We start from the raw sequence: 23,170 nt of genomic DNA on the forward strand, positions 1-23,170 counted from the left end.
CTAATTAGAGAAGCCCAAAAGTTGCTCACTTTTGTGAATGTGAAGACTCAGAACAAGTCAACACCAATTCTTCTTTGATGTTTGTTTCTTTGTTTGTTTAATTTGAGGGATTTCATTTTTCATTGTTTCAATTTAAATTAGAAGGTCTGATCTTCAATTCCTTAAAACATTTTAGGGTAGTTCAAAATGACCAGTTGGTGAGATGACTTACAAATACTATTAGTTTTCAGCTACCACTTACCAGCCACACTCTGTCGTTAGTTCAGTGGGCATGACATCACTCCCATCCCTGGGTCCACTTTCCAACAAGTTCTGTCACTTGTCCCTTGACAAGCAGACAGCCTGTCTTTGTTGATTGCTCATAATGCTGATGTAATAAGATTAGGGCTAAAATGGCTTGTCCTACCCAATTGCCAGTACGTCAAGTGCTCTTTCATAGTAACTGACTCCTCTGCATGCTTATTTCATGTTAGATACTGGTCCAAGCACCGCTTTACCAGCTAGGGGCATAGAACGTTAAGCAGTCTGCCTGAGTTTACAAGATAGTTAAGTGAAGAGCTGGGATTTATTTACCCTGCTGCAGTGACCACTATTGGCCATTTCTCTACGGGTGCAGACGCAGGTGGATGCTGACCACTACAACTCTTACAACTGCTTCTCATTGGTTAAGGATGAGGGGATAAGCAGAAATACAGTGTTCTTGTTTTCTAGGTATGCCTACTATTACACGGGGATCGGCGCCGGTGTGCTCATAGTTGCCTACATCCAGGTTTCACTTTGGTGCCTGGCAGCTGGAAGACAAATACACAAGATTAGGCAGAAGTTTTTTCATGCTATAATGAATCAGGAGATCGGCTGGTTTGACGTGCATGACGTTGGGGAACTCAACACCCGGCTCACAGAGTGAGTATTTTGGTTTATGCTGAAGTCAGCCGTGAGCTTGTTCTTCATGCTGTGAAGTAGATACCACCAGCTCTGTTAGGAGTGCCGGAGCATCACTGAGCAGAGTAAAGCCCTGTGGACAGCACCTGTGTCTTACACAGCTTCTTGTTCACAGCACCCTGGCAGGGAATGGGAGGCAGGGAGGGGGCTCCTGCTTGCCTGCCACTGAATGAGGGGTTAGGCTGGCAGAATCAAGACTGAGCACAGCAGGGATGCACAAGGGAGCACCAGCATGGCCTGTCCAGCCCCACTGAGCACTGTCCTGCCAGGCTCCATGGCATCCTTGGACGACAATGGAAAGAAGGAAGGGGCTCCTGTCTGTCATCCTCTGCTTCGTGGAAGGCATAATGAACTCCAAGATTTTGTGTTCATAGAGGACAGCACCGTATGCATAAAGCAGAAATCTCTTAGCAGTTTGACATTTCATAGTGAATAGTTTTACACATCCTGTGATGTGTTTTATTTGAGGCCTCATGGACCATAGAGCACTGTTTAATGACAAATCTATTGGAAACAACCTGTCAAGTGGGATGTTTATATATTTATATATGTTCTAGAAATTAATTTACATCAGGCTCGGTGATGCAATCTAAAACTGAATTGATTCTGTGTTTCCAAATCTGATATTTGTAACCCAATCTCTTTCTCCTTTAGTGATGTCTCCAAAATTAATGACGGGATTGGTGACAAAATTGGAATGTTCTTTCAGAACATGACAACATTTTTAGCTGGTTTTATAATAGGTTTTATAAGTGGTTGGAAGCTAACCCTTGTGATCTTGGCTGTCAGCCCTCTTATTGGACTGTCATCTGCTCTATGGGCAAAGGTAAGTGCACACATTCCCAGACTCGGGGGAGGGTCTTTTAGCCACAACAACCGAGAGTTTGGTACTTGTTTTTAGACTTCTGTTCACCAATCAGTGGGACAAGATGACCCTGCCTCACTGAGCTATTATTTGTGGAAAAGATAAGAAAGAAGGGGACCTCCTATCTCATTCCCCACCTTTATAGTAAATACACCTCGAGCTCAGTAGAGGACAGGACTGTATCACTGTGAGGTGTCAGCGATAAAAGTGACCCTCCCACGTCTATACCATCCTACAATGACTGATGTAAGACTTACTGTCACTCTCCAGGGAGCTATCTCAGGTTAGCATACTTGAATTGCAAGTTTACCCAATGAACCGTCTTGCCAGGCTTTGCCAACCTAAAAGCTTCTTTTTCTTAATTGATTTTCCAGCTCAGTAAAACATTGTACAAGTTATGTTTAGATTCATGCCGGAATTTAATACAAAATTATTCAAAATGTTTTAGGATATCTTCTAAATAGATAAGGAAAAGGGAGCACAAGTTAATCTTTAAGAACTTCACGTTGCTTCAGTTAGTGGGGTCTTTGTTTCACTCCCTGCTCTGCGTGTTTTAGATCCTCAGAGTGTCCTCTCATTTAAAAGATAAGTGCACTAGCTTGAGAGGCTGTTTCTCACTGTGGTCTTGAGGCTGTCTTCCCAACCAGACAGATAGGAAGAACAGAAAGGTCCAGGCACATCAGTCATCTGACCCAGAGTCCCTTTGTGTTCCTGATTCTCTTCCTTGACCATTCACTGGGGCAGCTAGAAGGCACTGAGAGAGAAACCAGTACATTTTCTCTCTCCCAGGAGATACCCGGCATTCAAAGCTCTTGTTCTGCATAATGATTAATGTACAAGCAATATTTTTTATATCTTTACTTTTTAATTTCCAAAAGATAGAGTTTCCAGGAATCTTTAAATGATATGAGATTGTGCTTTGACAGGTATTGACTTCATTTACTGATAAGGAACTCCAGGCCTATGCAAAAGCTGGAGCAGTTGCTGAAGAAGTCTTAGCAGCCATCAGAACTGTGATTGCGTTTGGTGGACAAAAGAAGGAACTTGAAAGGTTGGGGCTTCTCCTGCTAGAAATGTAAAATTCTATGTCATTGCTGATGTTCTGAAAAGTTGCAATTCTGCTTTCCCCCTTCAGAAAGGAGTATATATGTTCTGTTTGCTTTTTGCATTGAAATGTCTGAAAGCCTATGTTTTCATTCCTTAGAGGAGAGGGTGGTACAGAAACTACAAATAAGGTGGTATCTGGTACACAGACAACCATTAGTTTAAGAAGTAAAAGATTTTAAAGAGAGTTATGGGAGTATGGTTTTTGTTTTTGTTTTTAAGAAAGACATTGACATTTGCTTTAATAGGGCTGGAGAGATGGCCTAGTGATTAAAAGGCTATACTCTTCTTTGGGCTCAGCCATCTGTAACTTCAGCTCCAGAGGATCTGATGCCTATTTTTTTTTTTTTTTTTGCCTCCAAGGGTATCTCTGCTCATATGCATACATGTCCCCCAACACATATAATCTTTAAAAATATGCCTTGATAAGAGAAGCGTACTGAGGAACAGAAGGAGGACACATTTAAATATGGTGAAGGCTGTCTCTTAGAGGAGATTTTAACTAGCCTGAGCCCTGAGATAGAAGAATAAGTTGCCCTTAGCTAGAGCAGAGGTGGGGTCTGGGATGACGATAATGAAAATCTCCCAAGGTGGCAAAAGCTCTAGGATAGTGTGGGACTTGTCATCACAAAGCTTCTACATTTAAGCAACCAGTCGCTCCCACTTTTCCCTCAGAACACCAGGTGTGGGAGGAACCTGGCTCATTTGGAATGCATTTGATTCAATAGTCAGAATAGTCTCATTAAGTTGTGATAACAGGGTTTTTTTCATATGTGTTTCCTTATGTATACAAAACCTTTTTACTTTTGTGGAATCCTGTCTGGTGCTTGTTGGCTCTATTTCCTGAGTGACCAGAGTCCCATTCTGAAAGTCCTCTTCCTACAGCTAACTGTTCACGTATCCGCCCCGCTTTTTCTCTAGCAGATTCAGACTTGCAAGTCTTATATTTAGACTGCTTCGTCATGGAAGAATTTTGTCTCTCTTTTAGTTATGACAGGTAGTTTTTCTGGATATAATAGTCTTAGTTATTAGCTATGCTCTTTCAGAATCCTCAATCACATCACTCTAAGCCCTTCTGGTTTTAAAAGCTTCTATTGAAAACTCAGCTGTTATTCTGATTGCACTGCCTTTCTATGGGATTTGGCCCTTTTCTCCTGCAGCTTTCAGTTCCCTCTCTCCCTCCCTGCTTTCCTCCTTCCCTCTCTCCTTCCCCAGTTCTCTCTCTTCCTTCCTGCGTTTTTAGTGTTTTAACTATAAGATGACACAGGGAATTTCTTTTCTAGTCCTGTCTCTTAGATGTTCTATATGTGTCTTGTACCTAGACAGACATTTGTTCTTCTAGATGTGGAAAAATTTTTGTATAGTTTCTATTGAAAATGTTTTCTGAGCCTTTGGCATGGAGTTCCTGTTCTGCGATGCCCATGATTCACAGATTTGACCTTTTGTGGTATTTCAAACTTCTTTCATGTTCGGTTTATCTGTTTTTAAAAATTTATCATTGCCCCTGACTGAGCGATACAATTCTTTTATCTTGATTCAAGTCTTGCTAGATGGTCCTCCACATTATTCAGTCTCTAAGTAAGGTCTTCCTCAGTACTTCTGTGAGTATTGAATTATTTTCATATCTTGAATTGACTTCCATGTTTCATTCAGATGTTTGTGTGCTCTTTGAGTACATTCACGATCTCCTTGAATCCTGTGAATGTGATTATTGTCATATGTTTTAATTCCTTGTTTGGAATTTCAGCTAAGTCACCGTCAGTGCCATGCCTTTTTGGAGAATACATGCTGTCTTGAGTTTTCATTCAGTTCTTGTTTTTGAGTTGTGGTTTGTCCATCAGGAATTAGTTGGTTAGCAGAATTCTTTTTTCTGAGTCATCTCTCTTTGATGAAGGTGACCCAGCATTCTTAATTGGAGTGTTGTGGCTCCTGACACTCCTTAGGGGCACCCTTTCTACCAGTTTTCTCAGGTAAGAAGGACAAGTAGTAGGCTTGGTAGCTTAGTCAAATCTAGCCTGTGTCTCTCATATGCTGGCAGAGTGCAGTTCCGTAGTTCAGCTCTTTCATGTAAATGTTTTCTCCATTAATCATTTATTTATTTATTCACTTTACATCCTGATTGCTGCCTTCCTGTCCTGGTTCCTTGTTCACATAGCCCCATCCCACTCTCCTCTGAGAGAGTAGAGTCCTCCCACATATCTCTCTACCCTGGCACATCAAGTCTCTGGAGGTTTAGGTGCATCCTTTCACACTGAGATCAGATAAGGTAGATCAGGTAGGGGAACAGATTCCATAGACAGGCAACAGCTTTAGGGACAGCCCCACTCTAGTTGTTGGAGGACCCATATGAAGACTGAGCTGCACATATGCTACATATGTACTTGGAGGAGGGGTGCTAGGTCCAGCCTGTGTATGCCCTTTGATTGGTGGTTCAGTCTCTAAAAGTCCCCAAGGGTCCAGGTTAATTGACTCTGTTGATCTTCCTGTAGAGTTTCTAGCCCCTTTGGAATCTTCAATGTTTCTCCCAACTCTTCTGTAAGACTCCCTGACCTCCTTCCAATGTTTGATTGTGGCTCTCTGCATCTATTTCAGTCAGCTGCTGGGTAGGAGCTCTCAGAGGACAGCCAGGCTCCTGTCTGCAAGCATAACAGACAAGTTGTCACAGAAAGTATCACCACAGTATCATTAAATGGTGCTTGCCCATGGAATGGGTCTCAAGTTGGGCCAGTTACTGTTTGGTTGTTCCCTCAGTGTCTGTTCCATCTTTGTCTAGTTACAGGAGATAGCCTCTACAGGTCCCACTGCCATGAGTCTCAGCTAAGCTCACCCCCAAAGACTCCTGGGAGCCTCCCCCATCCCAGGTCTCTGGCATGTTCTAGAGATGCTCCCTATCCTTTCAGCCCCATCAGCTGTATTTCCAGTCATTCTCCTGGCCTCTGGCCCTCTCTCTGTCTCTCCCCATGTCCGATCTTGAACCACCTCCCACCCCATTCCCCTCCCAATCCCCTCTCCCACCCAGTACCCTCCCTCCATCTGTGTGCTATGACTACTTTATTCCTCTTTCTAAATGAGATTCAAGCATCCTTGCTTGTGCCTTCCTTCTTGTTTAGCCTCTTTGAGTCTGTGGGATATATCATGGGTATCCTGCAATTTATGAATAATATACACTTATAAGTGAGTACATACCATGCATGTTCTTTTGAGTCTGGATTATCTGACTCAGGATAATATTTTCGAGTTCCATCAATTTGCTTGGAAAGTTCATTATATTCTTGTTTTTAATAGTTGAATAGTATTCTGTTGTGTAAATGAACTACATTTTTTGTATCCATTCTTCAGTTGAGGGACATCTGGGTTGTTTCCAGTTTCTGGCTATTATGAGTAAAGCTGCTGTGAACATAATGGAGTAAGTGTTCTGGTGGTATAGTAGAGAACCTTTTGGGTATATGTTCAGGAGTGGTATAGCTGGGTCTTCAGGTAGAACTATTCCAAAATTTTCTGAGAAACCATCAGATATTTTTAGAGTGGTTGTACAAGTTTTTACTCACACCAGTAATGGAGGAGTGTTCCCCTTGTTCCACATCCTGGCCAACATGTGTTGTCATTTGAGATTTTTATCTTAGCCATTCTGATGTGTGTAAGATAGAATTTCGGGTTTGTTTTGATTTGTATTTCTATGATGACTAAGAACACTGAACATTTCTTTAAGTGCTTCTAATCCATTTGAGACTACTCTGTTGAGAATTATTATTATGTCTTTTAGCTCTATAGCCCATTTCTAAATTAGGCTATTTGGGTTGTTGGTGTCTAACTTCTTGAGTTCTTTATATATTTTGGATATTAACCATCTGTCAGATGTAGGGTTAGTAAAGATCTTTTCCCAATTTGTAGGCTACTATTTTGAGAAAATCAAGAAGATAGGCAGACCCTTAGAAAACTAAAAGGCAGAGAGGCAAATTAACGAAATTAGAAATGAAAAGGGAGGCATAACAGAAACTGAGAAAATTTAAAAGTTATTAGGTCTTACTTCAAAAACCTATACTCTAAAAAAATTGAAAAATCCAAAGGAAATTGATGGTTTTCTAGACAAATAACAATTACCAAAGTTAAATCAAGATAAGGTAAACTATCTTAACAGTTCTATAACCCCTATGGAAATAGAAGCAATCATTACAAGTCTCCCAAGCAAAAAGGAAAACAAACAACAATAACAACAACAACAAAAACCCAGGGCCAGATGGTTTTAAAGTAGAATTCTACCAGACTTTCAAAGAATAGCTAATGCCAATACTCCTCAAACTATTCCACAAAATAGAAACAGAAGGAACACTGCCAAACTCATTCTATGAGGCCACAGTCACCTTGAGACTTAAACCACATGAAGACTCAACAAAGAGAAAATTTTAGACCAATTTCTCTTTTGAACATCGATGCAAAAATACTCAATGAAATACTCACAGACTGAATCCAAGAACACATCAAAACAATCATTCACCACCATCAGGTTGGCTTCATCCTAGGGATGTAGGAATGGTTCAATATATGAAAATCCATCAATGCAATCCACTATAAACAAACTGAAAGAAAAATATCGCATGATAATCTCACTAAATGCTAAAAAAAATCCTTAGACAAAATCCAACACCTTTTCATGCTAAAAGTCTTGGAGAGATCAGGGATACAAGGCACATACCTAAACACAATAAAGGCAACGTATTAGCAAGTCAATAGCCAGCATCCGATTAAATGGAGAGAAGCTTAAAGCAATCCCACTAAAATCAGGGACAAGACAACATTGTCCACTCTCTTTATCTATTCAATATAGTATTTGAAGTTCTATAGCAATAAGACAACTAAAGGAGATCAAGGAGATACAAATTGGAAAGGAAGAAGTCAAAGTATTGCTATTTGAGGATAGTATGATAAGCAACTCCCAGAATTATACCAGAGAACTCCTACAGCTGATGAACACCTTCAGTTAAGTGACTGGATACAAAATTAACTAAAAAAAAAATCAATAGCCCTCCTTTATACAAATGTCATATGGGCCGAGAAAGAAATTAGGGAAACAACACCCTTAACAACAGCCACAAATGATACAAAATATACCCAAGCAGGTGAAAGACCTGTATGACAAGAACTTCAAGTCTCTGAAAAAAGAAATTGAAGATATCTGAAGATGGAAAGATCTCCAAGAGCATGGATCAGTAGGATTAACGTAGTGAAAATGGTCATCCTACCAAAAGCAATCCTCCATGTAATTTAAGCCTGATCCAGTGTACATACCTTATGTCTTAGAGCTTGGGGCTTCTCACTGACTCACTCCCAGGCCAGTCTGGGGCAGTCCCAGGACAGTGTCTCCATTGTCACATGGTGCCTACAGCTTCCCTGGCCAATATCTATTGTATATCATAAGCCAAAATGATATTGTAGATAAGTGATTTTAAAATTCACAACTATAGAAATAAGATAACATATAGTGCTCATTTTATAAGGAAGAACATTTGTGTCCCTGTGTAGTCTGGAGCTCTCAGTGCTTTTCCTTGCGTTGCCTAGGTTCTGGGATTATTGGCTCCAGACCCACCTAGTACAGCTTATTTAGATATCAAAAACGTGGCTAACACGCCTCAGTTGCCAAAGTGTGTGTAATTTCCCAGTTGGTCCTTCTAACACTCCCAAGGGAACAAGCAGTGTTTAAAGCTTCTTTAAGGTCCAGACCTTTAAATAGCTTTCGCATGTTAAGGTTCTTCTGCACTGTGTCTCCACTTCATTAGCTATTTGCTGCTCTGTCTTGTTCTTCATTCTTTCACTTTTTCTAAATTCTTCATCCTTCACCCTTTTCATCTTCCTTTTCTGTCTTTCTTCTTCTGCCTCATTATCCTTACCCTTCCTTCTCTCCTCCCCCTTCCCCAGTAGGACAGATGGGTCTTGAATGTGCAGTCCTCCTGATTCAATCTCCCTAGGGGCTCCTTGTCCTACAAGGGCACCTTGTCTTGTCCCTGATTAGTGGGATTGCTTTAAGTTTCTCTCCATTTAATCGGATGTTGGCTATTGGCTTGCTGTACATTGCCTTTATTGTGTTTTGGTATGCATCTTGTATCCCTGACCTCTCCAAGACTTTTAACATGAAGGGGTGTTGGATTTTGTCAAAGGATTTTTCAGCTTCTAAACCAAGTACTACCTAGGAGTACAAACCAGCTGCCATGACCAGCTATTTTTCTTCTGTGTGGAATACTATCCACTTTTGATATTTTTGATAATTTCATTATTACTAAGGCCAGAAAATGTATAAGCCCCATTTTTTCTTCAACAAAGAAATAAAGTAATAATAGTACATCTTAGGGGCAATGTATGGAGAAAAGAAGAAAACATATACATGCTATGAGCTTCATGCATTCCAGTTACTCAGGTCATTATCTTGTTACATTGAGATAATTTCTTAACATTTAAGAATGGAGTGTATGTAACGATTTGTTTCTTGTCTTCCAGGTACAATAAAAATTTAGAAGAAGCTAAAAATGTTGGAATAAGGAAAGCCATCACGGCCAACATTTCGATAGGTATTGCCTACCTGTTGGTCTATATGGCATATGCATTGGCATTCTGGTATGGGACCACCTTGGTGCTCTCAAATGAATATTCTATTGGACAAGTGCTTACTGTAAGTAATATGTGATTTATAAAAGGGTTCATTAAAATTCCAGCTCAATTGAGTGTTTTTAATTTTACCTTAGAAGAATATGTTTTGAAAAATAATTAAATACTACAAAGAAATATTTATTCAAATATTCACAGGTTACAGAGTGGTAAGGGAAAGATTGGTTACACTGCTTTCTTCAAGACAAGTTACACTTAGACTTGCTTAGTACACAGAAGGGAAACGGAGAGACTATATGGTTTTAAATGGTTTTAAGACACATTATTAACTTGGTTATATATAACTTAGGTCTGGCAAAAGTTTAGTCTCTGAAGGTAAGATAGAAAAGGTGGTTCTGAAACAGTAACATTAGCCATCTTTCTACTATGAACTTACATTTAATGAGAGGGTCTCATTTTTACAGACTTTGTACTAAGTGCTTCTGTTATTTTCTGATTTACTACTCAAACAAAAATTAATGGCAGCTAATATACCTCACAAATTTGTAGAAATGTAAATGGTTACTGTTTGTAACAGAAACTTCTATTTCAAGGTTTTCGGCCTTATAGGACTCTGCACAAGGACAGGCATTATTTTCATTTGAAGACAATGAAATAATTGATTTGCTAAGCTCAATTTGTGATAGTGGGCTCAGTCTTTTCTCCCCCAACACAAATGTATTTCGTTCATGACCACAGCTACCTTTTAAAAAAAATCATTTAATGTAATACCTTTCTATATTTTTATACTTTCACTATATAGCCTAGGTTATCCTCAAATTGGTGACTGTCTTGCCTTAGCTGTTGAGTTTGGCAGTCATAGGTGGGAACCACATGTCTGACAAATAGTTGCCTTTATCAAAATTTAGATTTATAATACAGAAATAATAATTGCCTCTATTTTTAATTCCATTTAACACCATTTATAGGTTTATTTGGTTAGGAACAGGCTTTACTATCCTCTCTCACAATTTATAAGGTATTTTAAATTTTTATTTTATTTTTCATTTTACACACACGCACACACACTGAAACTGGAGTTGCAGGTAGTTCTAAGCTGCAGGTTATGAATCATGCTGCTTGGAACTGAACTTCTGTCCTTTGCAGTCTCTCTAGCTGCTAGGATAGTTTTTATTTTTAAGAAGTTGAGTATTTTTCTTGTGTGTGTGTGTGTGTGTGTGTGTGTGTGTTTCAGGAGAGGAGCTTGAGTTGTAATAAGAAATGGGTACTGCTTAGTGTGATGTAGAGAAACAGTTTTGTTTGTTTTCTCATACGCTGAGGATAGACCCTGGGATTCCTAAGTGTTAGCCTGAGCTGCAGCCATCTACTCCCCAGCATCTGACAAGCGATGTGCCTCAGATGTTCACAGGGTGCAGAGTGTCTTACAAACACTAGAAAGCACATGTAGGATTTCATACTAAATTCTAGCCTGACTTCAGCAGCTGTGAGATTTGGAGCAGCTGTCTAAACTCTTCTGGATTCTCTCACCATTTCTGCCAGACATGACACAAGCATGTGCTCTGACTTTCAGTGTTGCTGTGACGACTAAGTGTGATACACAGTCATGGTCCTGTATGGCTTAGAAGTGAGTCCTAACATATGTAGTCTTAAGCCCCAATAGAACAAAACCAAGTTAGGAACAAAGAAGTTTTCAAGAAGAATAAGAAGTGCTGTCTTCTTCAATAAAACAAAGAACAAAGTCCCACATACCTGTTCATTAGATTTCAGAGAGGAACGCAGTGTAGGAGATGAACTGGGGACACGAGTCATGTCTTCAGCGTGTGCCTCATAATTAGAGAGCATTTGCAGAGGCAGTAGCATCTGATACAGCAGAGACATAGCAGGCCCCCTTGAAGGCTAGGGATTTGAAGAGAATGTCCTGAAGATATACAGTCTTATCCCAGGTGTAGACCTGGTCTTCTTGTGTTCATTTCGTTTTACTCTTGTGAAAATCTAGGTTAATAAATGCTTAATTTTTGAAAAAAGTAAAAAATTTTCTATTTAATATGATAGTTGTATAAAAATTACTCCCTTGTGTGATGAAGTAAGATTAATTCCAAATTCTAAACACATTGTTTAAACTTACATTTATGTCAATTGTTTTATTTTAATCGAAGAATCACAACTATTTTACTTTTGTTGACTACAGTGATATGTGTATACTGTAGAGTGGTTAAATACAGCTGATTACCAGGATTGGATCTTAAATCTCTTAGTCATAAGCTTAAAATATTCAGTACTCAGTATTCTTATATTATTGTCATTGTGAAATGAAGTTGGTTGTGTTAGAAGGAAAAGGAAGCATGAGGCCAGTTGTCCTTGTGTACTAAGTAACTGCATGCTTTGGTCCCCTCCTCAGATTTTCTTCTCTATCTTATTGGGGACTTTTAGTCTTGGACATTTAGCCCCAAATATAGAAGCCTTTGCAAACGCAAGAGGGGCAGCCTTTGAAGTCTTCAGGATAATTGATAATGTAAGTCTGACTTGCCTGCCTATTTATCCATCTACTTAAAAGAGTTTTCTTATTGAGTTAATTTCATTATTGCTTCCTCTCTCCACAAAGTATCACTACAGAGTAGTGACTGTAACCTAGTGATCTTCTAAAATATTTTTCTGCCTAGGAGCCAAGCATTGACAGCTTCTCAATGAAGGGGTACAAACCAGACAGTATAATGGGAAATTTAGAGTTTAAAAATGTTCACTTCAACTACCCATCGAGAAGTGAAGTTAAGGTAAGGTGACAATGATAAACCTATGACTCAGTAAGCTGTTGGATAGAGACACTCTTTTACATGTTATAAAAGAAAGGAATATAATCACATACATTTTATATATTTAAACCCAGTACTGAATTCACCTTTCAGCTCATAGAACTTATGCACCCTGTCCTGGGGATTAACCTAACGTTGACTTCTCACGTGTCTCTGCAGATCTTGAAGGGCCTCAACCTGAAGGTGAAGAGTGGACAGACGGTGGCCCTGGTCGGCAACAGTGGCTGTGGGAAAAGCACGACTGTGCAGCTGATGCAGAGGCTCTACGACCCCACCGAGGGCGTGGTGAGTGGGCATGCAGCCAGCACCAGTTAACACTGCCCAGCATTCTGATTCCGGGATTCTAAAGTGTGAACACCACACGTTTTGTTCCAGGTCAGTATCGACGGACAGGACATCAGGACCATCAATGTGAGGTATCTGCGGGAAATCATTGGCGTGGTGAGTCAGGAACCTGTGCTGTTTGCCACCACGATCGCCGAAAACATTCGCTATGGCCGAGAAGATGTCACCATGGATGAGATAGAGAAAGCTGTCAAGGAAGCCAATGCCTATGACTTCATCATGAAACTGCCCCACGTGAGTCATGCCTCACCTCTGTCTCCCCAGGCTCAGAGAGGAGAGCTCTGGCTGATGTGCTTCATGTGAACCCAGGAACCTTCTGTGAGGTGGAAGAACTGCCTTAGCAGGGAAATCCATTTACCTCGGATTTACAGCCCACGCCCTATCAAAAGTATTTCTTTGTATCTATGTATTTCTTTGCTATATTTTCTTGTTTTTGTTTTGTTCTTCTAATTATAGAAATTTGACACCCTGGTTGGTGAGAGAGGGGCACAGCTGAGTGGGGGACAGAAACAGAGAATCGCTATTGCTCGCGCGCTCGTCCGCAACCCCAAGATCCTTTTGTTGGATGAGGCCACCTCAGCCCTGGATACAGAAAGTGAAGCTGTGGTTCAGGCCGCTCTGGATAAGGTCTGTGAGCTATGCTTACAAAGGTATATTGAATTATAAGAATAATAATATTCCACTTTTTTCCTTGTGTGTGTGGCTAAATGTGTATATGTATGGGTGCACTTGAACATGTATATTGAAATCATAGTCTATTTTCTGGAGCTTTACTGGTTTTATAATGTCAAAGCACTGACATTTAGTAAACATAAGACGAATGAATAAATTTAATCAAAAGCCAGGCTTCTCTCTCTCCAGGCTAGAGAAGGCCGGACCACCATTGTGATAGCTCATCGCTTGTCTACAGTTCGCAATGCTGACGTCATTGCTGGGTTTGATGGCGGTGTCATTGTGGAGCAAGGAAATCATGATGAGCTCATGAGAGAGAAGGGCATTTACTTCAAACTTGTCATGATGCAGGTACAGTGGAATTCTAGAAAAGTCCTAATTTATCTTGATGATAAGCTGTCGATATATTTAATTTATAGGTAAATTTGATTTGATTATCTTGAGAAGCATGAGAAATGCTTTGAGTATTCAGGACCAGGCAGTGATCTATGTTACTTTTTCTGGGAAAGAGAGAAGCTTAAAAAGGGATAATACAGTTTAACAAGATTTAGAGATAACTTATCTCTGATAGTAACTGCTAGCTACATATGGCTACTGAGTGCTTAAATATTCGTTAATGTAGACTTTGAAGTTTTTCAAGTACAAAACGAACACTTGTAATTCTGAGGGCCTAGTATTTAAAAAATGCAAAACACCCCAATAGCTTTTTGTATTGTTACTTGTTAAATGTATAATATACTAGATAACAGTAATATCTTGAATTCATTATTACTTAAAATTAATTTTTTAATCTATTTTCATATTTTTTAATGTGGCTTCTAGGAAACTTTAAGTGACAGAGGTGACTCACGTAGAATGTCCCGTATCGTCATTGATAACAGTGGTTCAAAGCAAACTTGATTGACTGAATGCCCCAGAGGGAGAAAAAGTTTTAGTTAGCTTTCTGTTGCTGTGATGAAATACCACGGCCAAACACACCTTGGGGAGAAAAGGGTATATTCCATCCTACAGCTTATAGTCAGTCCATTATCCAGGGAAGTCAGGCAACAGATCAAGGCAGGAACCTGGAGGCAGGAACCGATTCAGACGCCATGGAGGAGTGCTGCTTACTGGCTGGCTCACTTCGGCTTGCTTAGTCTACTTTCTTATACAATTGAGAATCACTTACCCAGGGATGGCACCACTTACAATAGGCTGGGTCCTTCCACGTCAGTCATAAAATCAAGAAAATACCCTCACAGACTTGCCTAAAAGCCAATCTTAAGAGGGCATTTTCTTAAGAGTCCCTCTTCCTAGATACATCTAGGTTTGTGTCCGTTTTTCAAGCAAAGCAGCACAGCAGTGACTATGTAAGAGCCATTTTATTTGGTGACAGCCCTGTTCATTTCGTGGTTTTCATTGCAAATATATCACATGAGAAAGCATAGCAGCTTAATTCATCGTTTCTCTTAATAACTTGAAATATTTCATTATTTTCGTTAATGCCGATGCTCAGTGAGTCTTTTCCCCTTGTAGACTGTGTCGAATCAACTTCTCTGTCTTTTTTATTTGTTATAGACTAGAGGAAATGAAATTGAATCAGGAAATAATGCTTATGAGTCCCAAAGTGACACGGATGCCTCTGAATTGACTTCAGAAGAATCAAAGTCTCCTTTACTAAGGAGATCAATTTCCAGAAGTATCCACAGAAAACAAGACCAAGAGAGAAGACTTAGTGCAAAACAGGCCGTGGTACGGATGCTGGCCAGTGTCTTAGCTATAAGTCCTCCCCACCCCCTCCTTGTGGCTCTGTTAGTTGGGTGAGCTAGGGCTCGGAATAGAAATGGGTCCTCTGGCAGACCAGCAAGTGTCCTCAACTGCCATGACATTTCTCTGGCCCCTAAATTGTGAATTTGTAAACTATTTTGTTGTTGTGTATATGTTTTCCAGGATGAAGATGTGCCTCTTGTTTCCTTTTGGCGGATCCTAAAGCTAAATATAAGTGAATGGCCTTATTTAGTTGTTGGTGTACTTTGCGCTGTTATAAATGGATGCTTACAACCAGTGTTTGCCATAGTATTCTCAAGGATTGTAGGGGTAAGTGCTGATGTCTGTTTTGTGTTTGTTTGTGTTTACTGATGAAGAGTAAATACATTGTTCCTGTTTTTATCATTGACAATAAGCCAGAAAAGCATGACTCTTCACAGGCTTTTAATGGGAGAATAGAAGTCTAACTTGTAAGAGGAAACCTAATATTTTCATTTAAAATTTTAAATTGTTTGAGAACTTCTCATAAGAGTACTGTATTTATATAATTTCATCTCCTTCATCACCCTCCAACTCCTCATATCCACTCACTACCAGCTCTCAAATTCCCTCTTTCGTAATTATTATTGTTTTACACACACACACACACACACACACACACACACACTGCTGATTCCATTTAGTGAAAAAAATGCAAAGAAATAAGGATAAAAGATAGTTGACAAAATGAGCTGCCTTGGGGGACAGAAGGCTTGTGAGACCCAGAGAACCAGGATACCTGGTGCTGGATGACATGGGAGTGACACCCATGAAATCTTGACAACATAATTGCCTAAACAGACTCATAATAACACACCAGTCAATAGGCCAATGTAGGTGGGGGGCATTTCACAAGGCCCCACAACGGCTGCTGAGAGAAGGAGACTCCATTTTCCTCTGGGACGAGCTCCCTCATAAGTTCTATAGTTCCAAATAGTCAGCAGAGACTGCTTGGGATATCTGGAAATCTTCACATAGTAAAACAAAGAGTTGTTGAACAATATTCTTCCTTACCAAGATTCCAAGTGGAGAGAATTTATTATAATTTATTCCATAGTAGGATGGCATGCATTAATCTATATGAACCCCTCCCCTCCCAATATTGGATGAGTCTGTGAATGGTAGATTCCGTCTTTCTTGAAGGAAGGCAGAATGCAGATGCTTTGAAGGTTGGCATTCTGGAGGTCAACCCTTTTCTAGTACACAAAACCTGTCTTGTTCTCCCTAAACTGTGTGAGATGAAGAATGGGCTCCATGCAGAATGCCTTCCTCAGCCACAGAACTAAGAATCTGTCAAATATTTTGCCGCAGGTTTTTTCAAGAGATGACGACCATGAAACCAAACAACGGAATTGTAACTTGTTTTCGCTGTTCTTTCTGATCATGGGAATGATTTCTTTTGTTACATATTTCTTTCAGGTAAGTGTCTACCTTATTTCTATATTCATTGTGGAAGATTTGCTAACATGTATGTAATGATCCTGTTGGTGTGGTTCCTCTTTCCTTACCTGGCCTGCAGCAGCCCGTGGATTTTGCCTTCTCCTCTCTACCTTTCCACAAATATAGCCTTTGACCTGATGGTAGTAAGGGAATGATCAGTGTGCTGCAGTGCAGTGATTGTGAAAAGACGGAAACATGAGCAAGGGAGCCCAGGGATAAGTTTGGAGCTAAGTATTGCTGGTCAGTTAACATTCAGAAAAATGTCTTCCCATATTTGAAAAAAAAAAAAAAAAGAACAAAAACCAAGAAGCTAAAAGAACTCTGCAAATGTATCACATTAATTTAAAAAGACATTGAGATGTTTGTCACTGTGCTCTTACTGCAGAGAAAGAACCTTTTCAATGATAGGAGAACTATTAAAGGCTAATCATTAAAAAAAATGCACTTAGGTATACATCCTTAACACATTTTTTGCAGCTTGAAAATCATATGACTCAACTTCAATCTCAAAGAAATGAAACGTTCTCACAATATGGCGCAGAAAGGCATGCAGTGTGGACTCTGATGGGTCTTTCTATCATTTGCACACATAGCCAAGTATGTGTTCATGGGAAAATTATTCATTTTACCTGCCTTTTCCTGAGCTTCCTTTCTTCAAAATATGGGAAATGTTACCTTGTCATGATTAAGAGAAAATATAACCAAATGAGCAAGCCCAGTTTTATGAGAAGCATGGTGAGATAACCTATTCAACGAGCCAGTGATTATCCACATGGAATACTTGAGCTAAAACTCTGAATAGGTTTGTTTTTTTTAAAAAAAAAATACATTCTGGGTTTTTTATTTAAAATTGTTTTATGTGTATGAATGTTTTGTGTACATTTATGTCTATGCACCGTATATGTACCCTGGTACCACCGGAAGGTGGAAAAAGATCAATTCCCTGGAACTGGAGTTAACAGATGATTAAGAACTACCATGTGGGTACTCAACAAGTCACCAGGATCATCTGGAAAAGCAGCTAGTGCTCTTAATAACTGAACCATCTCTCTAGCTCTGAGCAAACACATTCTAGATGTATTAATATTTTAGTGGACAAGACATAGTTCCTGAACACTGTTGGAGGTGAAAAAATGAACGAAAGGGTTATTTGACTAAGTGCTTAGAAGACTGTAGAATTCCATCTTGCTAAAATAAATGGAACATCTCCTAGAGCAAGAGAGTCACAAGTGTTTGGAGCAGTCTCAGTTGTTCTGTGTGGAGTAGGTAAGAGATTGAGAGGAAGGCAGCTTTGAGCTTTGGCAGTTGGAATAGCGAAGTGGGAGGAGTGAAAAGCAATCCCACATAGTCTGGCTGGGCTGGGGAAACTGAGCCTGCCATAACTCAGACTTTCAAGACTGCCAAATCACCCTGAGAAACAGCCAGTGGATTCCTGAACCTCCGTGGATTTCCTGGAATGCCTGGCTGCTCATCTTAGAAATAGGCAGGGACCTCAGTGAGAAACAGGACATCAGACTGGGTCCCATTCTGCTCAGGAATCCACATTCCTTGCTGTAAACCTTGATTATGCCCTGTTGAGCTGAGGACTCTGGAAACCTGTCAACTATTCAAACCCCCCAATTTGGTTTTAAGCATGATGGTTATGGGGTTGTGAGATCATGCATGTAGCCCACCGTGTAACAGAAAGTAGCTCTCTACAAAAATAGCTAGAACAATTTTCCTATAGCTCATTTAGTGTAGCAAATTCAAAATGAGAAAGACATTTCACATGCCCTTTGATCCAGCAGCAGAAAGCTGTTTGTTGCCCCATCTGACTTACATAGTCCCTTGTTTCCTTTTTGATTTTGGCTTGTGTGCCCTCTGCACATCTTTCTTCCCTTTCTGTCAGTAATATCCAGAATGCAACTTGAGAGCACAAAGGAATATCCAGCTGACCTCTTGCTGTTGTTGTTGTTGTTCTCCTCCTCCTCCTCCTCCTCCTCCTCCTCCTCCTCCTCCTCCTCCTCCTCCTCCTTCTCTTTCTCCTTCTCCTTCCTTCTCCTTCTTCTTCTTGTCCTTCTTCTTGTTCTTGTTCATTTCTCCAACACAGCAGGAGGTCACAGGGATGGAATTAGGACCTTCCCTTTGTTGCATAGCACTGCCATCCCACACCACTTTTCCACTTTTCCATGGCTCATCTGTGGGCTGCTGCCTCCAGTTGCAGGCTAAAGGGAATCCTGCTACTTCCTAGTCCTTTGACCTCACACTCATTGTAATGAAGACTTGGTTGTCTTTCTTACCAGATGTGGCCTGGCATAGCAGCACACTTGTGTCTTACTGTTCTTTCCTGGTTACTGTCCCTCCTCCAGACATTGAGGTGTATAGTCTTGAAGGATAGGGACACAGAATGTAAAAGGCTTCTTCTTGGTGAGCCACCTTCATCAGTCTGTTTTGATAGTAAAGTTTGACTTTTTCAGTTCCTCCCTTATGGATGGGTGACTGTAAACCCTTTTTTCTTTCTTCTAGATTTTACCTTAGGTTCTTGTGTAGCCATTAACAGAGCCTCTTTTCTGTCCCACAGTGTTACAGTTAGATAATAATTTATGTTTACACCTTGTCTTAGTTACGGTTTCTATTGCTGTGAAGAGACATCATGGCCAACGCAATTCTTATAAACAAACAAACAAACAAAAACTCCACTATATTTAATTGGGGCCAATTTACAGTTTCAGAGGTTCAATCCATTATGACAGTGGTAGGAAGCATGGCGGTGTACAGGCAGACACGGTGCTGGAAGATTCTAGAGTTCTACCTCTTTATCTGTAGGCAGCAAGGAGACTGCATTCCACATGGGACAGAGCTTCAGCATAGGTGATCTCAAAGTCAGCTCTCAGAGTGACAGACGGCTCCAACAAGACCACACCTCCTAATAGTGCTGTTACCTGTGGGTCAAGCATTCAAACACATGAGTCTATGGGGGCCATACCTATTCAAACCACCACACAACTTGTCTAGACTGCCCCAGCCTTTGCTGTGATAGCGCCTTTCTAAGGGATTGCTGTTGAACAATTGGGGAAAACAATAGGGCTGGGATGGACTGGGCACATAAATGCATTTGTAGGATATTTCTGGATACCCTATCACTAACTGGGAATCATTGGGATGTACTGTCGGAACTGGCTTCTGTGGCTCTCTCATTACTGTGGCCACATACCTGACACTACAACATAGCGTCACAGCGACACAGCAAACCCAGGAACTGAGGCTCTGTGACTTTCATACTGTCCCTTAGCAGTCACACTGAGCCTCTTCCTGCTGTGTAATTGGTGTCTGAGTCTCTGACCAGTGTGGCATGCTCAGTGTGACATGCTCAGTGTGACATGCTCTGTGTGACATGTTCTCGTTCTTCTCAGGGCTTCACATTTGGCAAAGCTGGAGAGATCCTCACCAAGCGAGTCCGATACATGGTTTTCAAATCCATGCTGAGACAGGTACGGCTGTTGAGGATTGCCCCGTGGGGTGAGCACTACTTTTCTCTTGTGCCCCATGGACACAGATTGTAGGAGCTCTGCCATGTTTGTTGATAAAGATCCTGCAAGGGTCCTCAGCCTCACCTTGCGGCTGGTGAAACATCTGCCTACCGACCGGTAGTCAGTCTGCTGTAGGCAGGCACAAGGAACCAGACTGGCTTGAAGCAACTGGAGTGTCCAGAGTAGATTCTCCTCCAGCCTTTTGGTCCAGCATTGAAAGATTACAAAAGCTGAAGTGACCGTCAAGTTTGTGTGTTCCCTGATCCTTCCTTCTCCTGTGAACCTGGTATACTCTATCATGAGTCTTGCCCTCAGGAAATAACCTCAGCATCGTTCATTCCACAAATCCAAAATCATCACATGCCTCAGCTTTCCTCACTGCCTAGCTTTTTCTTCTAAGGAGACTGAAGTGGTAACCCACATGCAGTGTTAGCTCAGTGAGTTCATAGGACAGAGTGCATCTCCTACTTTGTACCTTTAACATGCTCAGAACAGACAGCGTGGATATTTTCCTTAAAGGAGAAGTGGGATCTGGGAAAGGTATCCCAGGGCACACAGGTTGAAAGAGGTCTTCACTTCTTAATAACTGTGAGAAATTTGCATCCGACTTTAAGACATTTGTGATCACTAGTTATTTGCTATGAATAAAAAGATGTTCAAGTAGCCTCGCCCAGGCCAGCCAGAGGTATTGGAGCCCAGCTCAGAAGCATCAGTGTTCCATGGGGCCAGTCCCATCTTCCTGGCTGTTGTTTTGTTATTTTAAGGTTGATTTTTTTTAATTATATGGATATGGGCAGATATATTGTGCACATAAGAGTAGGTGTCTGCAGAGGTTCAAAAGGGCTTAAGATCCCCGGGGGGAAGGGGGTAAAGTTAGAGGTTATTGTGTGCTGCTAACACTAGTGCTGAGAACCAGATACTACAAGAGCAGCACACACTTTAATCTCCAGGCCGGCACTCCCGTTCCCTACCCAGCTGCTGCTGATCCCACAGTTGTTTCCCAGTCTTCCCACCAACACTTCAGAAGGTAAATGAGACTTGTTAGCTTCATGCGGTTACAGTCAGGACTAAGTCTGATGTGAGCAGAAGCCCTGATTTGTATGGTGGTCTCCAACCTCAGGCTTTCTGTCAAACCATTGTCAACCCCAGGCTTCTACTACACTCTCATGGTAGCCCTTGGTAAGTCTGCAGATGCTCATTATCCCATCAGCCTCCAGGCCAGCCCCCAGCTCCACCATGCTACAAGAGTTGAGTGGATGGTGTGTGTGGATGGTGTGTGTGTGGATGGTGTGTGTGTGTGTGTATGATGCCCTTCCCACAAACTGTTCAGTAAAACAAATGTGTGAAAGCCACTCTTTATGCATATAGTATTAAGTATTCAGAACTGCATAGCCTCTGTCTTCAAGGCCATTTCCTAGTGGGGACAGACTTTTGTACCCAAGGTACTAAAAAGTGCATCGATACAGGCTACAGTGAATCATTGCACTTTGGTGATTTTTGTTAACTATTTTCTATGAAGATCTGTTACTGTTTTGAATGTCACTGCTTCAGATATTTATAAAGATCAATTACTTGTGACAGATGTAAATTCATGCTTCAGAACCACAGACTTTCCTGTGTTTGTTTAAAAATATGAGGTAGCACAAAGAAAATCCTCTTTTAACATTGAACATCATTTTAATTACATGGCTTTTGGCATTTCAGTCTCCTTCATTTGTTCTGCCCTGACTATAGTTAACTATTTGTGTCTTTAGCTTCTCTCCTTTGATATTGATAAATCTCTCAAACTGCCATATTTCCAAACTTGAACTTTGACTTCCGTTTCCTCAGCAGGCTTACTCCTTACCTATTCTTTTTCCTCTCTACCCACTGTTCAGACTAAACCCTTAATGACTTCCCTCGCTGATGAGTATCTTACCTCTTCACCAACTGTCCATCAGCCTCATAGATTGTTTCATTACCTCTATCCTCATCTCAGTGTGGATGGAACATGTGTCTAGCAGCGGGAAGGCTGTATAGTCTTTACAGTTGCCAAAGGCTGTGCTTCACCCATCCACACCTAGGTAATCTACAACAACACCCTTGCCCAGCACGTGATGTCTTCCTAACTGCACAATGGTTGTTTGTAGCAGAGAGGTTCAGGGGAATTCCAGTAGTACAAAGAGATCCAGAGGAAGACATGAGGCTTGTTCTGTTTAGTCTGTCACAGTCTGCTAGCTTTCAGTGACAGATTTAGTGTACCTTGGCCTCTGCTCATACCACATCTTCTTTCTTCTAGGTGCTCTCCTCTCCTTCATTTGCGTGTCTGATCACCCATCACCTTAGATGGGTCTTCCCTGCCCCTTCTCTACATCGTCTGTCCCTTGCTTTTTTGTCCTTCTGTGATACGTTTATGTCCAGAGTGTTGATTACCATCTAGACAGTGTAAATTCCTTTACTTGTACCTTCTCTCTCTAGAGCTGAGGCTTATGGTGACAGCAACATTGTTACTCTTCACTGTTTTATACTTGGAGTTACGCTGGAAACAAGTAGAGTTTTTTTGTATAAATGAGCAAATAAAACAGTTTAGTTGCATGTTTGCATATTGGCTCTCTTGTCTGTCTATTGAACATTAAATTCTGAATGCTAGTGGCAGGGTGTATGTGATAGCTGATGCTGTTCCTTTCTCCTAGATCTAAGAGTTTCATTTAAAAATGTTTTCCTTTGTGTTACAGGATATTAGCTGGTTTGATGATCATAAAAACAGTACTGGCTCACTGACCACCAGGCTCGCCAGTGATGCTTCTCATGTTAAAGGGGTATGTGCTTCCTCTGGGTGGCTGTCTTCCTTCCATCTTCATCCACAGCATGAGACCAGTTTTCTCATTATAGGTGTTAGTGACTAACTATCTTTAAGAAAATGTAAATAGGGGCCAGAGAGCAAAAATGCAAATATCCATTTAACAATCTGGGATATCACAAGTGTTGTCACAAAAATTATAAAATTAAATACATATTTCATAGGATATAACTTAAAAGCATTCTTTCATTGTTGCTGGTTTTCGTGCTATTAATAAGGTGCACTGAGATTAGTTGTTAGAAAAGGAATCACTTTGTACAGT

General features: G+C 40.7%; 1 protein-coding gene across 6 annotated transcripts in view; it reads left to right on the forward strand.

Moving 5' to 3' along the window:
• LOC114628097 (multidrug resistance protein 1B) overlaps window positions 1-23,170 on the forward strand; it is a 62,030-nt gene that overhangs the window by 11,660 nt on the left and 27,200 nt on the right. For 2 of the 6 annotated variants that reach the window (XM_028776049.1, XM_028776052.1), the window contains 15 exons: window positions 712-903; window positions 1,597-1,768; window positions 2,734-2,858; window positions 9,401-9,572; window positions 11,907-12,020; window positions 12,169-12,279; window positions 12,478-12,603; window positions 12,694-12,897; window positions 13,120-13,313; window positions 13,509-13,686; window positions 14,893-15,066; window positions 15,265-15,411; window positions 16,432-16,539; window positions 19,953-20,030; window positions 22,784-22,867. In XM_028776049.1, the coding sequence (XP_028631882.1) occupies window positions 712-903; window positions 1,597-1,768; window positions 2,734-2,858; window positions 9,401-9,572; window positions 11,907-12,020; window positions 12,169-12,279; window positions 12,478-12,603; window positions 12,694-12,897; window positions 13,120-13,313; window positions 13,509-13,686; window positions 14,893-15,066; window positions 15,265-15,411; window positions 16,432-16,539; window positions 19,953-20,030; window positions 22,784-22,867 (2,179 nt within the window). Of the gene's footprint in view, window positions 1-711; window positions 904-1,596; window positions 1,769-2,733; window positions 2,859-9,400; window positions 9,573-11,906; window positions 12,021-12,168; window positions 12,280-12,477; window positions 12,604-12,693; window positions 12,898-13,119; window positions 13,314-13,508; window positions 13,687-14,892; window positions 15,067-15,264; window positions 15,412-16,431; window positions 16,540-17,115; window positions 17,158-19,952; window positions 20,031-22,783; window positions 22,868-23,170 lie in introns of those variants that run through there. The other 4 variants (XM_028776051.1, XM_028776054.1, XM_028776053.1 and 1 more) reach the window with 4 other exon arrangements.

This window comes from Grammomys surdaster, unplaced genomic scaffold (assembly GCF_004785775.1).
Source record: "Grammomys surdaster isolate TR1022 unplaced genomic scaffold, NIH_TR_1.0 264, whole genome shotgun sequence".
Classification (NCBI taxonomy): Eukaryota; Metazoa; Chordata; class Mammalia; order Rodentia; family Muridae; genus Grammomys; species Grammomys surdaster.